The sequence below is a fragment of the Phalacrocorax aristotelis genome, chromosome 3 (assembly GCF_949628215.1).
Source record: "Phalacrocorax aristotelis chromosome 3, bGulAri2.1, whole genome shotgun sequence".
In the NCBI taxonomy this organism is placed as follows: domain Eukaryota; kingdom Metazoa; phylum Chordata; class Aves; order Suliformes; family Phalacrocoracidae; genus Phalacrocorax; species Phalacrocorax aristotelis.
The window spans coordinates 1352537-1370983 of NC_134278.1; the positions used below are offsets into that span (position 1 = coordinate 1352537).

At 64.2% G+C, this 18447-nt stretch overlaps 1 protein-coding gene across 1 annotated transcript; it reads left to right on the forward strand.

Annotated features, from left to right (window-relative positions):
• Nucleotides 1–2148: 2148 nt before the first annotated feature.
• KCNK3 (potassium two pore domain channel subfamily K member 3) lies at nt 2149–17316 on the forward strand. The gene is made up of 2 exons (XM_075086391.1): nt 2149–2630; nt 14667–17316. The coding sequence occupies exons 1-2, from the start codon at nt 2348–2350 to the stop codon at nt 15545–15547; spliced, it is 1164 nt and encodes a 387-aa protein (XP_074942492.1). The 5' UTR covers nt 2149–2347; the 3' UTR covers nt 15548–17316.
• The last annotated feature ends 1131 nt before the right edge of the window (nt 17317–18447 follow it).

Sequence of the window (18447 nt, forward strand, 5' to 3'; positions counted from 1 at the left end):
GGAAGCTGATGCCAAGAGCTAATTTAGTGTGACCATGGAGCATCCTCCCACCCCGTGCCCTGCGTCAGAGCAGCGGAGGCTGCGGCATCAAATAATTCCCATCCCCGCAAGCCCTTTCGGCACCGCCAGATGCCTTCAAGCCCCGTTGGGGCAGGATTTGTCCCCCTCTCCTGCAGCTGGGCATGATGAGGAGCCGGGAGGCAGCAGAGATGCTGCCACAGCTGAGCCATCAGGGCACAGCCAGGGGCAGGATGCTGGGGTGCTCGCAGCGCTGCTGCGGTAGGACCCCCCTGGGGACCAGAGGGGCCCCAGCATCCTGCCACGGTGACACATGTCACTGCTTGCTGGCAGCTCGCTTGAGGTGCCAGCACATGTGCAAAGCACAATTGTTCCTCGTTTCGGGTGTCAGCGGCTGATGAAACATGTCCCAGGGCCACAGAGACAAGCCAAGATCGTTTCCTTTTCCATTCGGTAGGATCCGTTCCTGCTTCCACCCAGGACTTTTTGCATTTGGGGCCTTTGTTCCAAAGATCCCCGATGCTTCGCAAGGCCGATGCCTGGGATGGAGCAGGGAATGGCACCCACAAGCACACACCGGTGCTGCGGCACCCCTGGGGTGCCAAGCATTCCCCCGGCAGCGGGGACAGCCCCCATCCCGCGGGTCTGGGCAGTTCAACCTCTGTCCCGTGCACAGAGCGTGCCAGGATCCGGCCTTTCCCTGCACATGGATGCTTTTGCAGGCGGGTCCCCGCACTGGGGATAGGGTGGGGTGAGAGCGCTGTGGGTGCGGGATCGCCCTCAGCGTCCCTTGGCGAGAGGAGAGGCTGTGAGGCTGACGCCAAGGCCCGAGAGCCCACCCCGCGTGGGGTCTGCAGTTTTGGGGTGCTCGCAGCGTGAGGCGTGCAACCGTGCAGCCGTGTGTGCACGTGCACGCACACGAGCGTCCGTGCAGGTAGAGGCGTGCTGGAGGGGCTGCGGGGCTTGCTGTGCGACATGTGAGCGTGCAAATCCACGCACGCGTGTGACTACGTGAGTGTGCGTCTGTGCGTGTGCGTAAGCGTCTCGGTATGTGCAAGCACGGGCACCCAACTGAGTGTGCACATGCGTGCATATACGTGGGTGGGCGCATGAGGGCGTGTACATGTGCATCTGAGTGTGAACACATGCATGTGTGTGTGGGTGCAAGTGCGGGTGATGGGGTGCACACGGGTGGGTGCGTGTGTGCCCGGGTGTGAGCATGTGTGCACGCGGGGGCGGTGCCCGTGTGTGTGCCCTGGCACAGGAGGTGCCGGTACTGGTGTGTGCAGGTGCCGGTGCTGGTGTGGGTGTGGATGCTTGAGTGGGTGCCAGTATGGGTGAGGGTGCTGGTACCAGTACCGGTGAGGGTACTGCTACAGGTGTGGGTGCCAGCGTGGGTGTGGGTGCTGGTGCGGGTCTGAGCACCCGTGCCAGTGTGGGAGCGGGTCTGGGTGCAGTGCGGGTGCAGGTGCCAGTGCCGGTACTGGTGTGTGTGCTGGTACTGGTGTGTGTGCAGGTGCCAGCACCAGTGCCGGTGCAAGTGCGGGTCTGGGTGCCAGTGCCAGTACCGGTGCGGGTGCTGGTGCAGGTCTGGGTGCGGGTGCGGGTACCGGTGCTGGTGTGGGTGTGGGTACCAGTGCCGGTGCGGGTTTGAGGTCTGGGTGCGGGTGCAGGTGCTGGCACCGGTGCCGGTGCGGGTCTGGGTGCGGGTGCGGGTACCGGTGCTGGTGCGGGTGTGGGTACCGGTGCCGGTGCGGGTTTGAGGTCTGGGTGCGGGTGCAGGTGCTGGCACCGGTGCCGGTGCGGGTCTGGGTGCGGGTACCGGTGCTGGTGCGGGTGTGGGTACCGGTGCCGGTGCGGGTTTGAGGTCTGGGTGCGGGTGCAGGTGCTGGCACCGGTGCCGGTGCGGGTCTGGGTGCGGGTGCGGGTACCGGTGCTGGTGTGGGTGTGGGTACCGGTGCCGGTGCGGGTTTGAGGTCTGGGTGCGGGTGCAGGTGCTGGCACCGGTGCCGGTGCGGGTCTGGGTGCGGGGCGGTGGTGCTGAAGGACAGCTCCGCCCCCGCCCGCCCCCTCCACCGCCCCCCGCCGCCCTCCCCGCTCCTCCGCCGAGCCGAGCCGCGCCGCGCCGCGCCGCGCCGAGCCCAGCCGAGCCGAGCCGAGCCGAGCCGAGCCGAGCCCAGCCAAGCCGCGCCGCGCCGAGCCAAGCCCAGCCGAGCCGAGCCCAGCCAAGCCGCGCCGAGCCGAGCCGCGCCGCTCCCGCCGCCGCTCCCCCCGCCGCCGCCGCCATGCCCCAGACGGCCCCGCCGCCGCCCGCCGCCGCCGCCGCACCATGAAGCGGCAGAACGTGCGGACGCTGGCGCTCATCATGTGCACCTTCACCTACCTGCTGGTGGGCGCCGCCGTCTTCGACGCGCTGGAGTCGGAGGAGGAGACGGCGGAGCGGCGGCGGCTGGAGGCGAAGAGCCAGGAGCTGAAGAGCAAGTACAACCTCAGCGCCGAGAGCTACCGCGAACTCGAGTGGGTCGTCCTCAAGCTCAAGCCGCACAAGGCCGGCGTCCAGTGGAAATTCGCCGGTTCCTTTTACTTCGCCATCACCGTCATCACCACCATAGGTACCGCTTACCCCCGCCCCGGCGCTTCCCGGGGGTCCCCGAGAGCCTTCCTCGCCTCCCGGCTCCGTGCAGCCCGTCCTCCAGGCGCCCATCCCCGCGGTATCGGGGCCACCCGCCCGCACGGCTCCGGGAAACTGCCACCCGGACCCCCCCCCCCCCCCCGCCGCCCGTCCCCGTGGTATCGGGGCGACCCGCTCTCCCGCCTCCTCCGGCACCGGGAAACCTCCGCCCGTCCCCGTAGTATCGGGGCGACCGGCCTGCCCGGCTCCTCCGCCACCGGGGAACTGCCGCCCGGCTCCCCGCCAGTCCCCGAGGTACCGGGGCGACCCCACCACCACCACCTCCAAGCCCCTGCTGCCCCAAAACGCCCATCCCCGCAGCGGCAGGGCTGCCCTGGGGAACCCCCTCCCGCACCTCCGCCCATCCCCGCGGTACCGGGGCTACTCACCAGCCCCATTCCCCAGCCCCGCAGCCCTCGCCGGACCCTCCCCGTCGTGCCCATCCCTCCTGCCCCGGCTCCACGTCCTCGGGGAATGGCGACCTGCCCATCCCCGTGGCCTCTGGTCTCCTTCCTCTCGAGGCACCCCCCACCCCGCCGCTCCCACCCCTGCGGCCTCTGGGCTCCCCATCATCACATCCCCCAGCCTTGGAGACCCCCGCACGGACCGGGGGCTCCTCACCCCTACTCCCACCCCTCTCTGCGGCTTGGGGGTGTCCGGGGAGGGGGAGGGGGGCTGAGCTGGGACCCCCTTTCCAGCCCTGCAGGGAGGTTCCCGGGGTGGGGGGGAAGACCCCGGCAGGGCACTGGGGGCAGTGGATGCTGGGGGGGGTCACAGTGGAACTGTGGGACAGGCAATTTCCTCAGCTGACCCCTTCCCTGGGGGGGGGAGGAGGGGGAGGAGGAGGAGGAGGAGAAGGAGGAGGAGGAGGAAGGTCCCCTGGGGACAGGGTTCCCTCCCAGCCCATCTCCTGCCCTTCCCAGGAGAGGGGCTGCAGGAGCTTGCGGGGGGTCTGCAAGGTTCCCCCGTGTCCCAGACCGTGTTCACCCAGTCGCATCGCCAACCCATCTGTCCTCAGGTCCCCTTGATGGGGCACCTGGGGTGACCCACCATCCCCCCAAACTGCCTGGGGGAGTGGGGCTGGGGGGCTGGGGGACAGCCGGGGTCCGGGCCAGGGTGACACATGGCCCTGGCCAACATCCCCGCAGGTACCCCGGCCCTGGAGAGATGCAGGCAGGAGCTGGGGGGTGGGAGAGCTGGGGGGGTCCCAGATTTGGGACAGGGGTGTTGGGGCGGCTGTTGGCTCCCAGCGGTGAGACGCGCGTGTTGGGGTGGCTGTTGGTTCCCGGGGGTGAGATGTGGGTGTTGGGGCGGCTGTTGGCTCCCAGGGGTGAAACATGGGTATCTGGGCGACTGTTGGCTCCCGGGGGTGAGACGTGGGTGTTGGGGCGGCTGTCGGCGCCCGGGGGTGAGACGCGGGTGTTGGGGTGGCTGTCGGCGCCGGGGGGTGAGACGCGGCTGTTGGGGTGGCTGTCGGCGCCCAGGGGTGAGACGCGGGTGTTGGGGCGGCTGTCGGTGCCGGGGGGTGAGACGTGGCTGTTGGGGTGGCTGTTGGCGCCCGGGGGTGAGACGCGGGTGTTGGGGCGGCCACGGGCTGAGCGGAGGCAGGGTCTGGCCTCTCCCGGCTGGCGGGAGCAGCTGGGAAAGGCTTTGAAAGTGAAGACAAGCAGCTTACGTTTGACGTGAGCGGGAGGAGGAGCGGGCAAGGGGGTGCGCAGGGGGCTGGGGAGAGGAGCGAGCGGGAGGCGAGCAGGAGCGAGCAGCGTCTCGCCAGCCCACACAAAGGATGCTGCAGTGACGGAGGAAGGAGACAAAGCCAGGCCGGTGTGCACGGTCCCAAGAGGCCGTGGCTCAGTGCCGGGCTGCAGGCAGGCGTCGGGGCCCCTGCCCTGCCTCCCCCGGGACACCCAGCTCCTGCAGCTGCCCGGGGCCCAGGAGGGATGGAGCAGGGATGGCTGAGCGTGGCTGAGCCCCGATGCAGGCGTTACACCCGCCAGCAAAGCATCCTGTCAACTGCAGCTGTGGGTGAAAACCTTAAAACCTCATCTTGGACTCGATGTGGGAGGGCAGGGTCCTCTCTGGGGTTGGGGTGATGACACCCGGCCCCGAAAACATGTCCAGCTGCAGCGGAGTGGGAGGGAAACGCAGAGGGAATGTCCCCAAATTGGGCTTTACGGCTCTGCAGACATCAAGCCCTTCTCTCCCAGTAGCTTCAGCTTCTCTATGTTGTCCGAGGGGGTGCAGGAGGAACATAAATAGGCATGAAAATATTGCTTTTATCAAAATCTGATGATTTTGAAGGCAGGTGTTTTAGCTGGCCTGTTGTAACAGAGCTCAGGTGCTGCTGAATGGGGCCAGCGTGCACCAGCAAAGAGAGCAAAATCACCAAAAGCCACAGGACGGGAAAGTAAATTCCATTATTCCCATGAAATGGGATTTTCCAGTGGGGAAATAAAAGGCATTCTTCCAGGAAATCACCAACCAGCCCCTCTGTAAAGCTCCTGTTGTACTTCAGGAGTGCGAAGAGCCAGGATCCTCCGTCCATCCATCGGGATGCCGGGGCCGCTGTGCCGAGGTCCCTGTGATGTGGCTGGCTTTCAAGCGGGAAGGAAGAAAAGCCGGGAGGGCAACGGGTCCCACTCAGAAAGTTTTTCTTACATTTTGGGGTTGTTTTGGGGATTTTTTCTGATAATTTTTCCCCCTTTATCTGGGAAATGAGCCAAGAGGCAAGCTGCCCTCCCAGCGCTGCTCCGAAGTCTCCCACAGCCCCGCCCATCTCTCCACGAGGCTGCCCTGAGCCCTGCACCCCGCTAGTGGGGTGAAGGCCCCCTCTACCCCGCAAGGAGCAGCCCCAGCACCCAGCGACCCCCAGAGCACCCGGGGCCTGGGATATTTAGGTTTGTCATCAGGGAGGGAGGGAGCGCACCTGCCCTTGGGGCCAAACAGAGCCCAGGGGGGACACCGGGTGCCCCCTGAACCTCTTCTGCACGTGGTGTCCTCATCAGCCTCCCCATCACCCTCCGTCCCTGTGCTGCCTTGTCTAGTGATGCCGCCGCCGCCAGGACGAGGATGTTGCAGCAATTTTGGGGCTGGAGCGGAGCTGGTCAGGGGGAGGAAGGCCAGGGGTGGGGCAGCCGCTCCCTCCAGCTCCTCCGGACATTTCTGTTCCCATCCTGCACTAGCTGTGCCTGCTGGAAAGGGTAGAAGTGGAAACTAGTGTTGACACCTACAAACATGCCTTTGATAGGTTTCAGAGTTAACATGGTGGGAAAAACTGTACCACTCCCTTCCAGGGCTGAGATTCCTCTCCCCTCACCCCCATGGGAGGTGATGCCCAGGCAGCAGGGAAGGATGGGCAGCATCTCACCCCTTTCAGCCCCTGGGGGTGCACAGGGCCTTCCCTGGGAGAGCGGCCCCGGCCAGTCCGGCAGCTCCTCAGCCACTGCTGGGGTTCGAGTGCCCCAGCTGTGCTGCTGAGCTGCAGGAGTCGGCAGAAAGCAGCACTGGGAGGTCAAGACCGCTTTCCTTCCCTCTCCAGTTAGGAATGAAGCCACCCCCGGCCACCTTTGCCTGTGGTATGCTGGGATTGCTGATTGGGGTGTTCACTCTGAAACCTAATGAGGGCATACGCATCTCTGCCACTGATCCTCATAGCAGGCAATGGGCAGGAAGAGGGTGAACGGGGAGGTGCCATGTATGCACCAAGAGCGGAGCCATCCCGGAGCCCTTCCCAGCAGCGATGTGGGGTTTAGGGGTGGCAGTCGCAGCCTGCTGCCCCACCAAGTCCGCCTGGCTGGGGCTCAGCAGAGCCTCTTCCCGCGGAGGCTCCAGCAAACCCATGGCATGGCGGGGTGGGGAAGGACTCTGTGTGTCCTCTCCCATGGGATTCAGCCCGGAGACCTTCCGAAGGTGGGGCTCGGCCGCTGGCAGGAGCGCTGCCCCTCTGCGAGCATCCCTCCCCCCATCCCGCTCCCACCTCCCCCCTCTCGCCCCCTCCGCCCACGCTATAAATTCCCTTCTCGGCTCTGTCCCCGAGCGATAACAGCAATTAATACCCGCTCCCTCCCTGCCCCCTGCCCGGCCTCTCCCAGCTGATGCCTCATTAAACTCGCCAGCAAAGCCTGACTCAGAGCAAGGCATAAACACCACGTGCCGGGGCAGAGATGCTCCGAGGTGAGGGTGGGGGGCGTTCATCGCCCACGATGAAAAACCCCAATTCCTTTGGTTTTCGGGAGTTTTTTCCCCCCAGTTGCCAAGCCCCGGGGCTGGGTGCTGCCAGGTCTGGTGCCAGGAGGCCAGACCCAAGCCGGAGCAGCGGGAGAGCCCCGCTCTGCCGGCGTGTGATTTATGAGCCGGCTTAAATATTTATCAGGCAGCTCTCGGGCTGAAGTGACTGCGATGCTGGATTTATAACAGGCACCGCCACTTTGGATAAATCACGGCGCAGAGGGTTAATTGAAGGAGCAAAAGCGGAGCGTGCTGCCGCGGGCGGGGGTCTCGCCTGTCTGCCTCCCCAGGGGGGTGAGGGAGGGCGGCCATGGGGCAGGAGGGCCCCACTGGTGCTGCAAGCGGTGCTGGGTGCTGGTGCATGGCGCTGGGTGTTGGTGCATGTTCTGGTGCACCTTGCTGGGCGCTGGTGCACGGCACTGGGTGTTGGTGCATGTTCTGGTGCACCTTGCTGGGCGCTGGTGCACGGCACTGGGTGTTGGTGCATGTTCTGGTGCACCTTGCTGGGCGCTGGTGCACGGTGCTGGTGCACGGTGCACGGTGCTGAGTGTTGGTGCACCATGCTCGGTGCTGGTGCACGGTGCTGGGCGCTGGTGCACGGTGCTGGGCGTGGGGGCACGGTGCTGGGAGCTGATGCACGGTGCTAAGGGTTGGCGCACAATCTGGGCACCTGTGCATGGCGTTGGGTGCTAGTGCATGGTGCTGGTGCACAGTGCTGGGCACTGGTGTATGATGCTGTTGCACGGTGCTGGCCGCTGGTGCATGGTGCTGCTGCGCAGTATGGGGTGCTGGTGCACGGTGCTGGGCACTAGTGCACGGTGCTGCTGCATGGTGCTGGGTGCTGTTGCATGGTGCTGGATGGTGGTGCACGGTGCTGGGCACTGGTGCACGGTGCTGCTGCACTGTGCTGGGTGCTGGTGCACCATGCTGGGTGCTGTTGCACGGTGCTGGGCGCTGGTGCACGGTGCTGAGTGTTGGTGCACCATGCTCGGTGCTGGTGCATGGTGCTGCTGCACAGTACGGGGTGCTGGTGCATGGTGCTGGGCACTGGTGCATGGTGCTGCTGCACTGTGCTGGGTGCTGGTGCACCATGTTGGGTGCTGCTGCACGGTGCCGGGTGCTGGTGCACGGTGCTGTTGCACCACGTTGGGTGCTGTTGCACAGCACTGGGTGCTCATACACGCCCCTCCACACCATGCCACTACCCAAACTAAGCAAAGTGCCAGGAGGAAGGGGCCGCATCCTGCTTTTCATAGGGGAGCCCGTAGGCAAAGGGACCCAGAGAGGTCCAGGGCTGAGAGATGGAGCAGCACCCCCGCCCCACCAGCCTTTGGCTCTGCCTTGTGAAGGCCTGAACCAAAAAATGGTGGAGAATAACCCCATTTTCTGTAAAGGAGAAGCCGCACATGGCACCCACCTGCCTCGCGGGGGAATGCGAGGGGGATTTGGCAAGGGTGGCAGGGAAGGAAGCTTCCCTGGCGTAAGGAGCTTTGCAGTGAGAGCCATCAAGTGCTCAGGAGCTTTAGCTCATCAGGGAGGAGGCGGCAGGGTGACCGGATCAGGCCGTAACTCCCGAGGGGGATGATGCCTGAGCTTGCACCGCATCCCCATCCCGCTCGGTGAACGTGGGGGGGTGCGTTTGCAGATGGGGTGAGAGGACCCAGGGCAGAGTGGAAGCATCCTTTGGGGTCTGAGACCCCGCCACCTCATGGCTGGGGTCTTTGTCACCCCCCGGGGGGGGGCTTAGGGCCTCCTGCAAGCGTGGGAGGTGGCCCCGGGGTGCTGCACGGGGTAGGGGGGGCACTGCTTGTGCCAGGGTCCCCCTGTCCAGTGGTGGGAGTCGATGGAGGCAGGGCAGCCCCCCGTCATCCCGCCCGTCCCAGGACAGGCAGAGCAAGCAGAAATCGGTCCTAAAGGCCTTAAATGACTTTTTATTCCCCCCGGAGGCCCCTTTTCCCTGTGCTGGTGTAGAAAGCAGCTCTGCTCCCGATTTCGGCCGTCCCAGGGGCTGCAGGGGTGTCCCCAGCCACAGGTCTGTGCTGAGCCATGGGGTTATGGGGTGTCCCCCTCCCCCACAACAGCAGGATCAGCCTCCCAGGTCGGGGTGTCCACCAGCATCCAGCCGTGCTCATCACTGGGGTATCCCGCCTTGTCTGCCAGCGCAGAGAGTACCCCCCTCCTGCTGCAGGACCCCTAAGGGCAGTGGGGGGGCCTGGCTGCACCCCGTTTTTGCAGGAGGAGGAGGAGGGGGGGATGGAGCAGGGAGGGATGGAGGGGGCCGGGAAGGGACCTGGCGGAGCCCCAGGACTGAGGGAAAAATTGCCAGTTTTGGCGCAAAGAGGCCGCTTGGCCGGCGCCGGGATTTTCCATGACACCATCCTGACCCCCCCGCTCCGGCGGGGTCCGGCCCCCGCCTGCAGGCAGCAAAGCCTGGGGGCGATGGACACCAGCTTCACCCCCAAACCCTCCTGCTCTGCCCCCTCCCCGGACAGGGAGAGGGGGTGTGGGGCTGCCCCCCACCACCCCGCTGCAGCAGGAGGAGGGATGGGGGTGGCTCCGAGCCCTTTTGGGGTTGAAACCCCCCTAGTGTATAGGATAAATCGGGGGGGAAGGGGTCATGGTGACACAGGGACTGGGGGTCTGGCAGGGGCACAGATGCTGCTGCAGAGGATGGGAGGAGGAACTGGGGGGCTTACCCTAATGCTGTGTTTTGGGGGGGTCCCCACCTTCATCCCCCCCACCCTGCTCTGGGAGGTGGTGTCCTCAAGTTGGGGTCTCCAATCCTAGGGTCCCTCCCACCCCACAGTCAGGCTCGACCCCCCACTCCCCAGGTTGACCCCCCCGGCCAGGGTGACCCACCCTGGGCAGTCCCCAGCGCTGCAGGGCTGGGCTGGGGCAGGAGGGAGGCTGAGCGTGAGGGGGTGGGTGGGATTTGGGGGGTGGGAGTAGGGAGATGGGGGTGAGGGGGTGGGTGGATGGAGGGGGGGGTGAGGGTGGGCAGGGAGAGAGATGGGCAGGAGGAGGGGTGGGGGGTAGAAGGAAGGAAGGAAGGAAGGAAGGAAGGAAGGAAGGAAGGAAGGAAGGAAGGAAGGAAGGAAGGAAGGAAGGAAGGAAGGAAGGAAGGATGGGTGGATGGACGGACGGACGGACGGACGGATGGATGGATGGATGGATGGATGGATGGATGGATGGCAGGGTGACAGGCTGGCTGGCTGTCCCTTCACCTGCCCTGGTGAAGATGCAGCAAGGCTAGTCCCGGCTCCTGGTCCAGGACCCAGCTGGGACAGGGCCAGCCTGGCTACTCTGGGTCCCAGGGCTTGCTCCAGCTCTGCCTAAGTTCAGCCCAGCGCCGGGGAGGTGCTGCCCGGGTCCCAGCCCTCTGCTCCGGCTGCCTCTCACCCTGCCCTGCCCAGGAGGTGTCCCCAGGCAGGACGAGCCCCTTCCTGCTGCCCTCAGCCCCTGCCCTGGGGGGACGGAGGCGTTGTGGGGTGCGTGTGTCCCCACGCAGCACAGGCAGTGCCGTGCCCCTTCGTGCCAGGGCCGTGTTTGCGCAGGGCAGGCTGGCAGCGCTGCTGCCACTGCCACATGCTGCTTTTCCCAGCCGCTCTCTCCCTGCTTGTTTGTTCACCTTGCAAAGACGGGGCATCTCCCGGGCAGCGCCAAGGGGCACCCCGTGTGCCGGCTGCATCGCCTGAGACCCCATCCCCGGCCTGGGGGGACGGCCGAGGTCCCCAGGCTCAGCTCTGGCACTGGTTAACTGGCTCCTGGCCACAGGCGATGGAGAGAGCTTGGCACTGTACCTCGGCCGAGCGCGCGTCACCCAGGGGACACACTGGGAAATGGGTGCCCATTAAATGCTGAGTGGGATGCTGGTCCTTACTGGGAGCAGCGGAGTGGGGGGCCGCAGGGCTGGCACGAGGAGAAGGAGAAGGATGCTGCCCGGGGCACGCTGCTGCTCAGGGGATGCCCATCCACCGCTTCCCCCAGGGTTTCACTGTGAGAGCCAGGAACTGGGGGGCTCAGGACTGGGTGCTTTGGGCTTTGGTTGGTTTTGGGTGCCAAAGGGTTTTGAGAGCCTGGCGTTGCTGCGTGGTCGCCGTCATACCAGCCAGCCACAAGCATAGGGTCTGCTTGGGGAGGGTGGTCTCATGGGGTGGCCAACATCTCCGGAGGATGAGGCTTTTCCTCCACCGAGGCATCCCTGGGCACTCCTAATTACAGATCCTTGCACGTCTCTGAATGCAGCTGGATCGTTCCTTTCACCCCAAAGTGCACAGGAACATACCAGCCTTGGTGGCTGCTGGACCTGCCGGGAAGCGGGGTGGGAAGGGAGGCAGGGCTCGGTGGGCTGTGGGGTTTCATGCTCCAGGGAAATCAGGCTTGGAAGGAGCAGCGCTGGCTACGCCCCAGGCTGGGGCAGAAACGGGCTGCTCCAAAGTGTTGGAGACCCCCAGAGTGGTCAGTGGCTTGGTGGATCCCCCATCAGCTGGGATAGCTGACCCTTCCCCACTGTCCCTCGTTGCTCCTGCAGCCTCACCGCTCGGCAATGGACAGCGAAAGCTGCAGCAGGTCAGAGATCACGGTGAAGGGCTCTGGCATCCCTGTGCAGGGGCCAGGGTAAGGGAGGGGGACACCAGCCACGCGTCCGCCCAGCAGGCACCCAGGCTATGGCAGAGAGGGTGGGTGCTAGGAGGAACCCACCCTGCACCCAGCATGGACCCTGGGAGCGTTCCCCACCACTGAAGCAGACGAGGAGAAGCGTGATGGCTCTGGCAGCGGGATGCAGAGCTCCTGCCTGGGCATTAAGGTGTCCTGGCGTGGGCCACAGCTCATGGCCACCAGCCCTCGCTCACTGCCAGCGCCTGCTTTCCTGCAGCGATTTTATAAAGGAGGGAGCTGGTTTCCTGACTGCTTCGTCCCCTTAGTACCCCAGCCCAGCTCCCAGCCCCTGTTGTCAGCTGGGACTTCTCATGCCCCCTGCCCTGGCTCCCTCTATCCCTCCCACCCTGGCTCCCTCCATTCCCCTGGTTGGCTCAGCCCCCTCCCATACCCCCCAGCACCCAGTGCCACCTCCCAGGGACCCTCTCCCTGCCTTCCCAACGCTTCGCACCCTTCAGCTTCGTAACACCTCTGCTCTGCAAAGTTCCCCCCCTCCTCCCGTCCCCAGCAGCTGCCCTGCTAATCCCTGCCATCCATCGCTCCCGACAGCCTGGGATTTACTCCAGGCCAGGGGCCAGCCGAGACCTGCACCTGCTCCCCGGAGCCGCGGCCAGATCCACCCCTGCTCCTCCACAGCCCTAAAAAGGAGACGAGCCGGCCGCGTTCCTCAGGGACATGTCATATTTTCTCCCTGGGGACACACGCTGTGCTCCCTGCCTGCTTGCAGCACCCTGAGTTGGAGCCCAGAACACCCTGTCTCTGCTCTCCCTTGGCAGCATCCTTCCTGGGGGACCCCCCCACGCCTGCTTGGAGGAGCATCCACCTAGCGGGAGGGTTTAGGGGGGCTGCAGGAGGGAGGCAGGAGATGGAGAGGAGGAGGGATGCTGCGTCCCTTCTGCAGGAAGGGCAGGAGCATGGCGGGGAGCCTCGCTGCCTGTGCCCGGGAGCCTTGCCAGGCCAGGACATGCCACAAAGCCAGGCACGCCGGTGCGGTGGGGCAAACAGAGCCGCTGTTGGACCTGGCAGCTGCCGGGACTTTGCGGCAACCCCGGGAGCCAAGCCCTCCTCTCCAATGCATTCCCATCCCGTGGTCATGAAACCGCAGGTAGAAGAGGGGCTCGGGGGGTTTCACCCTCTCTGCCGTCTTCCTGGGGTCTCCTTCTCCCTGCCAGCCAGATTTCATATCCCAGTGACCTTCCCCCTGTCCTCAGACGTGCTGCAGATCAGGCAGCGCCTGCTAAAGCCGGGAAAGGGGGGCTGGCAGATTGACGGACGCTTGGACGCGCTGCGAGAGCTCGTAAACTCCCTTCCCCGGGGAAACGGGGCTAAATATAGCTGCGGGAGGCTGCAGTGGTGCGGGGCAGGCAAGGGGATGCTCAGCGAGGCTGTTGGCAGGGACAGGGCCTGCGGGCAGCGCTGGAGGCTTGCATCCGAAAAGTCCATCCTCCGTCGGGCAGTGCATGAGGAATGGGGGGGTTTGGGCCGCTGGGAGGGGGGCAGAGGCGTCTGGCAGGAGAGGAAGGGCAGTGGCAGGCAGGGAGGGTGAGGGCTCAGGGGCAGCACGGTGTGACCCCGGTTCGAAACGCAGTGCCCGGCTCTGCTGTGGGACCCGGCGGCCGCCCGGGTGGCGTTGCCTCGGGATCCTCCATGCCGCTGGGGAGGGGACAGCAAGCAGCAGCCCCCTTTTCCATCGGTGAGGGAAGGCTGGCACCCGGCAACGATGAGAGCAGTGATGCTCTCCGGTGACACTGTCTGGTGATGCTCTCCAACGATGCTCCCTGGCGATGCTCTCCACTGATGCTCCTGGCTCCTGCAGCCGCAGCCCGAGCCGGAGGCGCTGGCAGCTGGGAGAGGTCACGCCAGCTCCTCGGAGGCGGCTTGGACGGAGATCTGACAATCCTTGGTTTTGCCTTGCCCCGGCCCGGCTTAATCCTTGGCCTTCTGAGGCTGCCGGCGAGGGTGACGGTGAGGAATGCCGCCTGCCTCTGCCCAGCCAGGCTTAAACAGAGCCAGGGCAGGGCGAGCTCCCCTCCGCCGTTCCCACGGGCTCGGGGGCTGCCGCGGCGTGGCGCGGCCGTGGGTGCCGGGGCTGGTTTAGTTGCTAGGACAGGCCTTGGAGGAGTCAGTGCTGCAGTGGGTGTGTTCGTGCTGGCACCCCCAGCCCTGTCCCAAACACACTTGGAGTCCGAGGGAAGGGTTTCTGAGCCCTGCGGGGTCTGAGGGGTCGTTGAGCCGCAGCTGCAGCCCCCAGCCCCCAGCGCTGCTCCTGCCTGTGGGAAAGGGAAATAGAGAGGGAAAAGGAAAGGGGTAAGGAAAGGAAAAAGGAAAGAAAAAGGAGAAATGAAGGGAAAAAGGAAATGAAAAGGGAAAAAAGAGGAAGGAAAGGGCAGGAAAAGGGTTCCATTAGGGATGAATCATCTGCCAGGGCAGAGGCAGAGTAAGTCTTAGCCATATGTGTTTCATGCAGGCGGGAGATTAATTGAAACCCAGATGGGCCCCCCGGGGCTGGGCACGGATACTCCCCCAGCTCCCATGGCAGCTCCTGGACAGTGGGCAGTGGGACATGGGGACATGGGGGCACGGGGCTGGGATGGCAGAGGAAAGCCAGCCACCCTTGTCTCTTGAGACCTTAAAAATCCCTATTTTCCTCATTTCCTGCACTTCTCCACCTGCTGCTCTGAGATGGGCCGTCCTGGGATGGGTATTTCAGGGAAGAACGATCTCCAATTTCCGAAACTCCAGGGCTGGGGAATGTCCCCCACCCCAGGTGGGGCCCATCCAAGCATCCCCCAGCTTCTCCTGCCCCAACCCAGGGAGGCAGCACCTTGTCCATCAGCCCCCCAGCTCTTTTCCCATGAGCCAAGGGCTTTCCCCCTTCTCCAGCCCCCTCTCCTTCATTTTCATTTGGACACCTCATTATCCCCCCCAGCCTGCCCACCCACCTGCAGTCATGTCTGGGGGTGAGCATGGAACCAGTCAGCGTTGGGGTTCACCACCAGCAACTCAGTGGGGGAAGTGGTTTGAGGGGCTGCCTGCCCTGCACTCCCCTCGGACCACCAAGCTGATCCCGCCCCGTGGCTTTGCTCCTCAGGTTACGGCCATGCAGCCCCCAGCACAGATGGGGGGAAGGTTTTCTGCATGGTCTACGCCCTGCTGGGGATCCCCCTCACCCTCGTCATGTTCCAGAGCTTGGGCGAGAGGATCAACACCTTCGTCAAGTACCTCCTCCACCGCATCAAGAAGTGCCTTGGCATGAGGCGGGCGGAGGTCTCCATGGCCAACATGGTCACCATCGGGTTCTTCTCCTGCATCAGCACCCTCTGCATCGGGGCAGCCGCCTTCTCCTACTATGAGCACTGGAGCTTCTTCCACGCCTATTACTACTGCTTCATCACCCTCACCACCATCGGCTTCGGGGACTACGTGGCGCTGCAGAAGGATGAAGCCCTCCAGAACAAGCCACAGTACGTGGCCTTCAGCTTCGTCTACATCCTGACGGGGCTGACGGTCATCGGGGCTTTCCTCAACCTGGTGGTGCTGCGTTTCATGACCATGAACGCCGAGGACGAGAAGCGGGATGCCGAACACCGGGCGCTGCTCACGCGCAACGGGCAAGCCAGCACTGTCCATGCCACAGACACTGCCTCGGCCGTGCCGGCGGCGGCGGGGGGCGGCGGGGGCGGCTTTCGGAATGTCTACGCCGAGGTTCTCCACTTCCAATCCATGTGCTCGTGCCTGTGGTACAAGAGCCGGGAGAAGCTGCAGTACTCCATCCCTATGATCATCCCCAGGGACCTCTCCACCTCAGAGACCTGCGTCGAGCAGAGCCACTCCTCGCCCGGCTGCTGTCCGGAGACCCCCTCCAACAGATGCTTCTGCAATGCCCGCCGGTCGGCCATCAGCTCCGTCTCCACCGGTCTCCACAGCCTTGCGGCTTTCCAGGGGCTCATGAAACGCCGCAGCTCCGTGTAGCCCCTCTCCATCCCCACCCGCGCCTCCCCAGACCCCACCTCAGCCCCACGGCCAAGGGCCTTTCTTGGTCACGGCAGGAGAAAACCGCCCTGGGGTCTGGCTGCTGAGGGGGAGGCAGCGGGCTGGGACCCCCGGGGGGGGCCGTGCTCCTCTGCTGGGACTCGGGAGGGATGCAGGAGCAGCGGCGAGGCTGCCCCAGTCTTCTCTGACGCGGAAAGAAAGGAGCTGCTGGTTTTATTTTATTTTAATTTAAATTAATTTTATTTTATTTTGCAAAACCACTCCTCAAAAATGTGAAACTTGAAGAGCTGGAGAGTGTTTTAACCTGACTGGGGGGGGGCGTGGTGTAACGCCTGCTCCTCCGGCTGCGATACCTCTGTGCAAGCGGCTGGGGACACCCCCACGGCAGCCCCACGGCAGCCCCGGCGTGCGAAGCTGCGTGCCACGGCATAGCCGTGAGCCGGACGCGTGACTGGAGCACCAGAGGCCTCGTGAGGCATGGGGAGAGGAGGACATGGGGCTCCCAGCACCGGCCACAGGCAGCAGCGGGGTCCCGTCCCCTCCATACTCTTCCTCCTCCGGCCACGGGGCCATCCCAGGGGAAGGCAGGTCCCGGGGGAAGCAAGTGATGCTGCGACGAAGGCGAGTGTGCATCAGCGGGCAAATCAGGCTAAGAGGGGCTTAGATGGAGCTTTTTCGATCGCTGCGCACATCAGCCTGCCCCTGCGGCCGAGACAACAAGCCTTGAGTCACGTAGGCTGCTGAAAACGCCTGCTGCGACGCGGTGGGCAGCCCTCCGAGAGCTTTATGCGGTTACTTTGACCCTTTTTAGATGGGCAAACCTGGGCGTCCCCAGGGTTTTCCTGGTGGCGAGGCAGCGGGAAGCCTGGAGCCATCCCTGGGAGGCAGGACGGGCAGCAGCAGCGTGGTCCCCTGGGACCCCTGTCTCCATCCTCCCCTGCGGCAGAGCCATTACCCTTGGGGAGATTTTTGGGGGACAAGCTGGGGCATTATAAGACTTTTTCACCCTTCTCCTTCACACCCCTGGGTTGCACCGGTCCCCTTTCGACCCACACCCCATCTCGTCCCAACACCTTGAGCCCAGAGCAGGGGATGCTCCCAGGGCTTCCCTTGTCTGAGACCCAGGACATCCTGGGGGTCACCTCCGGCACGGCCATCCCGACATGGCAAAAGGGGGTCGAAAACTTCTTTCCTTGCCCCCCTCTATGCAGGGGGCAGCCCCCGGCCCTGCAGGGAGCACCTACATCGCTCCCAGGACGGTGGTCTCCCCGCCAGCACCCAAAGCACAGGCTGTCCCCCCCACCAGCGGGGGACACTGGGGGACACCGTAACATGCACTGGCCCTTCTTTGAGCCCTGGGGGTGCCAGGGGGACTTTGGGGACAGCTGAGGCACCCAGCCCGCCTGTTTCTTTTCTCACCTTTTAACAGAAGAAAACCAATGTATTTCTAATACTTGACGACCTGTACATACTGTTAGATACCAGAGAGGATATTTATTATAAATCATAAATCATCATATCTATAAAAAGCTATAAATATGTATCAGAAAGGAGTCTCGGGGGGGGGAAGGGAACTCGTTGATGACTCTGGGGAATTTCTTTTTGCTCTCTGCATCTTTCTCATCCTAGGGCACCCACGAGGAACCGCGCTCCCCCCAGCAAGGTTTCTCTGGTTCTCATGCCAAAGTATATTTGTACCGCTGAGTTACTTTCCTTAGAGAGAGAAATAAAGGCTGGTTCAAACCCCGGCATTGCTTCGGCTTCTTCCCTCGGGCGCTGGGTGAGGGTGAGGGGCTGGGAGCGGAGGGTCCTGGTCCCCTGGGATCTCCCCGTGCTGCAGCCCCGTGCCCCGTCGCCTTTGCTCCGCGGTGATCAAGGAGTGTGAGAATCTCCTCGGGACGAGCCTCTGCCCCTCTCCTGATGTTTCCCACAGACAAGGGAGAGGAGGAAAGGAGAGGCTCAGCTTTGAGCTGTACCAGGCCTGCAGCATCCTTTGGTGGGCTCAGTGGGAGAAAGGCTGCTGGGTAGGGCAAAGCCCCTCGGAGCTCCCCAACCTCTTCCATCCCACCATCACCCACTGATGCGGGGCTGGAGGGGACCCTGCAGCAGCTTTTCCCACGGGAGCCCCCCCAAAAGCCAGCACCGCTGTATCCCTCCTGCTCTTGCCCATAGCAGCTCCTCTGCAGCCTTCGCTCCACGGCACGGGCTGGAGACCTCCCTCTGCTCCGTGCGGCAGCCGAGCAGCGTCCAATGATTGCGAGCAGTCCCAATCTGTGTGACCCGGGGGGACAGGGCTGGGGCCCCCCTGTCTGGGGCTGTGTGGGGAAACTGAGGCACCGGCAGGAGACGCACAAAGAGGAGAAGCCGAGGGTACCTTGAACGGTGTTGGGTATCTGGCTCCAAACCTCCAAGGGGGATTGGGTGTCACTGATGGCCAGGACACACCAGGGTGGACGGGGACATGCCACCTCCGTGGCTGGGGCCACCTGCAGAGCTCTGGGCTGCTCTACTGCCTTTAAGTGGATAAAACCGGCTCCCTCCAAACCCAGGCGAGAGCCACCAGCTAATCTAATAATGCTAAGCCTGCAAAAAGGAGATCTGTCTTGGCAGCAGCCGATGGAGAGAGCGGCTCATCCCAGCAGCAGCTTTCGCCCTGCCCGAGGGTGCACCCATGGGGATGCGGGAGCATCGGGGGACTGGGTGCTTCCCCAGCACTGGGTCCCTCTGTGAACCCTTCCCTCCTGCCTCTGGGATGTGGCGGGAGGGAGTGGAGGCATCTCTTCATCCTCCTCTACCTCCAATGCTTCCCATTGGGAAGACATGATGCTGAGCCAGCTGGAGCTTTGGGCTGATCCAGTATGACCATTCCCAGGGTGTAA

What these genes read in the sequence shown, in the direction of transcription:
- KCNK3 (XM_075086391.1), top strand. Translation starts at nt 2,348, where the DNA reads ATGAAGCGGCAGAACGTGCGGACGCTGGCGCTCATCATGTGCACCTTC. An exon ending in CACCGTCATCACCACCATAG is followed by an intron (nt 2,631 to 14,666) that starts GTACCGCTTACC and finishes TTTGCTCCTCAG; the next exon opens with GTTACGGCCATGCAGCCCCC.